Source organism: Notamacropus eugenii, chromosome 1 (assembly GCF_028372415.1).
Source record: "Notamacropus eugenii isolate mMacEug1 chromosome 1, mMacEug1.pri_v2, whole genome shotgun sequence".
In the NCBI taxonomy this organism is placed as follows: Eukaryota; Metazoa; Chordata; class Mammalia; order Diprotodontia; family Macropodidae; genus Notamacropus; species Notamacropus eugenii.
Window position 1 is genome coordinate 506326334 of NC_092872.1, and position 6000 is coordinate 506332333.

The window sequence follows — 6000 nt, forward strand, 5'->3', positions numbered from 1 at the left end:
TTGCTCTAGCTGCTAGTGTCTCTCCTGTTCTTTGAAATTACCTGGAATTTACTTTGTATATATATATTTGTAAATGTGTGTGTGTGTGTGTGTGTGTGTGTGTGTGTGTGTGTGTGTGTGTAGTTTCTACACACAGAATGTAAGATCCTCAAGGAGAAGGACTGTTTCATTTTTGTCTTTCTAGCTCCTGGATCTAGCATAGAGCCCGGCATATAAGAGATGCTTTAAAAAAATCTGTGTATTGACTTGGTACCACTTTTACTTTTTTTCTTCTGTCTGTACCAGTAATTCCATAGAAAACAACCAGTGTGGGAAGTCCTTTCACTGATGCCAATTAGCAACTGTAAATTATAGTTTTAGAGAGCTTCCATTTTCACTAAGAAGTTAAGAATAGCTAGCATTTATGCAGCATTTAAGGTTGGCAAGGCATTTTCCAAATGTCATTTGATCCTCACAACAGCCTTAGGAGGTAGGTGCTATTATTATCCTCATTTAACCAGTGAAGAAACTGAGTAAACCAAAGTTAAGTGACTTGCCCAGGATCACCCAGCTAGTAAGTATCTGAGGCCAGATTTGAACTCAGGTCTCCTGAAGCCAGGTCCAGTGCTTTGTCTACTCTGCCCCTTAAGCTGTGTCAATAATTTAAGTAACTTGCCAATGGTCATGCAGGTAGTATGCAGCAGAGATAGGTCTTGAATTCAGATTTATCCAAGGCTAGCACTCTATCTACTCCATTATGTTGTCAACTACTGTTATTACTGACTATTTAATAAGATGATTTACAAAGACTTAACTACAAAGATTTTCCTGAAGGTTTGTCTAAAAGGAAAGAATTTCACTGCACGTATTGTCAGGCTCAGCTGATGTATTGGTTAGTTTTGCTGAACTGCTGCTCTTCTGTCCTCATCTTGCTTTTTTATTCTTTGTTACATAGAATAGCTCTTTTGGTAGGGAAGAAGGGAGAGATATATTTAGAAGTAAAGATGATATAAAAATGAAACATCAATAAAAATTTTGAAAATGAAGCAAAAGTTTCCACAGGGACACCCCAGACTATAATGACCCAATATTTTCATTAGCCCATATTAATAACAGAACTAGCACCCATACTCTAATGAAAATTTACACAAAATTTTCAACATTAGGTTAATTTCTTTTTACAAGGGAAGGGGGGGAGGTCAGTTTCAGAGGGCTTTATCTTAGCCTCATTTTGTATGTCAAAAAGTGATGTCAAACTCAAAGAGAAATGGATCCCTGAGGGATGTATATTGACTTGGAAAGCCACAAATTAGCATTATCTGTTTCATATTGTCATTTTATGTATTTTGCTAAATATTTCTCAATTACATTTTAATCAGGTTCAGACTGCATTTCTGAGTGTGGTAGGCCACATGCCCTCAGAGCCATGTCTGACACCTCTGGTGTAAAACTCTGGTTTGGGTGACATGACTTTTCTTTCCCTAGGTTACAGAATTGTCATAGAACCACAGAGTTGGAAAGGACTTGAAAAGATAGAATAAAAGCACTGGAAAAATACTTTAAACCACAGAGACAGAATATCCCAATTAGAAAGAAGCTTAGAGAGCCAATCTAACCCTGTCACTCTCTAGATGAAGAAAATAAGGCCCAGACAAGTTACATAGCTAGTTAGTAGAAGAATCAGGATTAGAGACTCAGTTTCCTCCCTCAGTTCAGAGTGTTCACATTACACCCTTCTGCTGCCTCCTTGAACTCTGCTCTGAATATTGAAATTCCATGCACATGAAAACAGCTGCTGTTTGAAAAATGGTGATTAGGATGGTATCATTTTTCAGGGTCTGTTAGTTCAGTACAGTTTCAGATCTACTTCATTCCCATATGAAAGTATATTTCCTAACATACCACGATATATTAGTATTGCCCTTTATAATAAATAATGCTTTCACAACTTGATATGTTGTGATCCACAGCATAGCCAAAATATCATTACAGTATGTAGCATATTGTTGATAATGTTATCAAGAAGAGCCATAATATAATAGAAAGTTAATGTAGGTGATGCCATGGATAAAAAGTACTAAGCTTGAAGTCAGGAAGACCAGAATTCAAATGTAGCCTCAGACACTTACTGGTTGTATGACCCTGGGCAAGTCACTTAATCCTGTTTTGACTCAGTTTCCTCATCTGTAAAATGAGCTGGAGAAGAAAATGGCAAACCACTCTAGGATCTTTGCCAAGAAAACCCCTAATGCGGTTATAACACCAACAATTAACAACAACAATCACAACAAAGTGTGGTGTAGTGGAGAGAATGATGGTTGGAATTAGGAAAGCAAACCCTTGGGAGTTCTTACAGAATAAGGAATATATCACCAGGAACTGAGATGGCATTGCTTCACTTCAGAAATTTTCATTTCAGAATTCCTTATTGCTGAAGTAAAAGCTGTTATAACGGAGCCATAAATCTAGATGGTTAGATTAAAAAAAGAACCAGAATTAAGGGAGATAGGGAAGAAAGGTAGCCCTTCTAGCCTGAGACCTCACTTAAAGGGAAAATGTCATTCATTATGTCCGATTCTGAGGGCCTCCAATTCATAATGACTAGGAGGCTCCTTTTCATTGAAGGTTTTACCTTAGCTATCCTTTGTCTTTTCCCCAAACCACTTGGAAAATACACCTCGTGCTGTAATTCATATGTTTTACATGTTCCCCACGTCACATACATTATCACACTACTGAGATTGGTCCAGGGACAAGATCCAATTTCACTTGATTTCATTTAATTACTCCCTCAATCCCCCTATCATTACATTTTACTCTAAAAATGAAAACCACCACCACCACCCCAGGGGAAAAAAAGCAAACAGAATGGCTGAGAACATGTACAATAATTTTTATCAAATGTATGTGGAAAAATACAGTCTATCCACTCTCATTCCTGGTCACCAGACCACCTATCCTTTAGCTGTATATACATAGCAGACTTAGGCTATCCAGTATTTTAAAAGCATTAACAGATGTAGGGCCACTCCCACCTATTTAGAATCACAGAATCACAAGGAATCTAGTTCTGTGGCTTCTACTGAAATACCATAAGTAGTGGTGGAGCTATTTAGCGCCTGATATAACAGCCTGGCACAGCAACCTCCTCCTACACCCCCCTTCCCAACCCACCCACTTAAATTAGGCTGCAGAGTTGGGAGTCTAGAGAATTTGCTGCCGTCTGGTCTTTCATCTGACTCAGAACCATGGTAAACATTTAAACCAAGGAACCAAGCTACCTGAGCATTTGCAAGATGGGAATGATGGTGAGGCAAAGGAACAAAGAAGAAACGGAAGACAGAGGAAAAGGAGTATGTTGCTAGGAAAACTGTCTTAATTTTCTATCCACTAAGCAGGCTCTTTATGCAAGCCTTGGCATCCCGGATGAGAAGTCCTGACACTTTATACCCCTTGATTTTAAAGATCTCAGCCGCGGTGCGCGTGGGATTCAGTGCAAAGAATATAAAGTGGAGACTGAAAGTTTTGCAGGGGATAGAAAAATGATTGAAAGTCTGCTTCTAGTAAGCAAACACTCAACCTGAACAACCCGAGGCCCCGTTTCCTTAGCTGGGTGATTTAGTTGGTATGTGGGTGGTTCTCCCTGTACCCTCAGCTCCGGGCCCACATCAGTCTGGGGCTCCATGGGTGCAAGAAAGGACTCTGAAGGTTTTCCACCACCACTGGACTTCAAGTAGGCGGCCGGTTTTCATTCACAGATGCTACCTCAAACCTCCACCCTTCCAACACCGCTCCTCAGGGGCTAGCCCAGCAGCTGCCCTTAACATCCCCCCTCCCAGCCCCCAAACATCCACACATCCTTCTCCAAACCTCCCCCTCCCCCCTTTCCGGGCTCAGCCCATCTCGACTGGCTATTTCCAACACTGGGGCTCATTGTAGCGCTCTGCCCCAGCTGGGGCCGAAAGATCTCCGCCCTATCCCCCGCCCCCACCCATCTCTTTCTACCACCGCTACCACCACCACTACTACCACCACCACTACCATCACCAACCATCCCTCGCCCCACCCCCTCCTTGGATACAGCTCGGAGCGCGGGCTGCCTCAACCCAGTCTCCATCAGGATCCCTCCCCACGACGGCACTTGGGGTAAGGGTTCCCTCTCACTCTTACCCCAATAACCAGACAAGCCAGCCTTCCTCTTTCCCCCGCCACCTCACCCCACAGGCCACATTATTCCCTCCTCCTCACTCTTCTTGGGGCTGGGCTTGGGGACCCAGAAACACCTCGTCTCCGAGCTGTCAGGGGCCTGGACTGGCACTTGCGGCCCCCAGCACTGGGCATGCTCTCCCCTCCACCCCATCCCCAGCTCGACCGGCGAGCGCCAGGCAGTCCAAACCGCTCCCCCTTAAACAAGCGCCCCTGGCAGTCCCCCGCACCCCCGGCCCCCGGGACAAAGCCAGTCGCCTCACCCAGCAGCAGCAGCCGGTGGGTCTGCCTGTACTCGCGCTTCTCCGCCTTCAGGCTCTTGTCGATGCCTTTGCTTCGCTTCCTCTCCGCCTTCAGCCGGGCCAGCTCCAGCTCCCGCAGCCGGCTCCGCGACTGAGGGTCGCCAGAGTCCGGCTGCTGTCCCCCGGGGAGGTCGCCAGTTTCCAGAGCGACCGCGGGGCCCCGGCCGCTGTAGGAGATGGAGGGGTGATGGGCGCCCAGGATCCGGGCTCGGAGGCTGTAGCACATCCCCATGGCTCTGGGAGAGGGACGCGCGGCTCTCCCGCGAGCGAGCGAGTGAGCGCACACTCCCCGGGAGGACACACACACCGCGCGCGCACACACACACCACACACACACTCTCTCCCTGGCCCTGTCGTTCCCTGGCTCGCTAGCACACGCCCGGGCAAGGAGAGCAGGCTGCGGGCTTAGCTCCCCGCCCCTCCCCTTCCCCTCTCGCCCGGCCCCCCGGCCCCCCTCCCGCCCCCTCCGGTCACTCTGGCCAGACGAGTCCATGCGCTCAGCTCCGGGTGCTGCCTGCTCCGCCTGGGTTACTCCGTCTGGCCCGGCTTCGTGGTCGGCGGGGAGCCGGCGGGACCCGAGGACGTTCCGCCCCTTCCCTGGCGGAGAGTGCAGACTGCAGAGGAGAGGGGGGACTAGGGCGGGGGTGGCCGTCGTAGGGGGTTCTGACGCCTCTCTTTCCGGATTGATCGCCTCTCTCTCCACCAGCCCGCGAGCCAGAAAGCGACCGCCACTTCACACCCCACGTGATCAGGACATGTTTACCGTATTTCTTCCGAGCGGGTGGGGAAGTGGCGGCGGCTGCAGCTCTGGCCGGGCCTGCAGCCTCCCAAACCTCCTCCTCTTGGTCCAGCCCAGCCCTGCTCCCCCCGCCCCCCAGGCTTCGGCTCCGAGGATCCAAGCCACTGCCTGAGGCGGCCACCGGAGGAGCGGGCTGCATCCTCCAGCCCGAGACCCACAGGTGGCCTCGCCCTCCCCTCGGGTCCGTTAGCTCTCCTGAGAAAAGACATTTGACTGGAATTTTTAAGCATCTCATGTTATTCACACTCATGAGTGGCCAGTGGCCGTCCCTGCTCCTCCGCTGTGACTAGAGAAAAGACAGAGGCATCAGTGCCCTCAGACTAGGCCACTGCCTGGCCGTAACGAAATCTCTGCATTTAACTGAGGAGCGAAGGGCCACTATGCCTGTCAGGGCGGGGGTTTGGGGTAACTGTCATTTATGGGGCCACATCCAAAGCAGTCCGGTCAGGTCAGGGGACGATGTCTCCCTGGGGAAGAACCCCGAGTCTTGGAGAGCTCCTTTCTTGTGCCTCCCCACTCCGTGGGGATTTTTAACCAATCAATGCGGTCCTTTTCTCCACATCTCCCCCTCCCCCAAAGGACAGGGAGGGTCGGGTGGGTTCCTTCTGATTTCTCTCTTAAAGAAATTGAGTCATACAGAAGTTGAGTAGGTGAAGTCTACCCTCATGAAAGAAAGGCAACATGGTGTAGAGGCTGGAGAGCCACTTTGAGTTA

At 48.6% G+C, this 6000-nt stretch overlaps 1 protein-coding gene across 1 annotated transcript in view; it reads right to left on the bottom strand.

Moving 5' to 3' along the window:
* The window catches only part of GNAS (GNAS complex locus), a 308988-nt gene extending 303664 nt beyond the window's left edge, over positions 1 to 5324 (bottom strand). The window contains exon 1 of the mRNA XM_072633425.1: positions 4449 to 5324. Within this exon, the coding sequence (XP_072489526.1) occupies positions 4449 to 4980 (532 nt within the window). The 5' untranslated portion in view covers positions 4981 to 5324. The remainder of the gene's footprint in view (positions 1 to 4448) is intronic.
* Between the last annotated feature and the right edge of the window lie 676 nt (positions 5325 to 6000).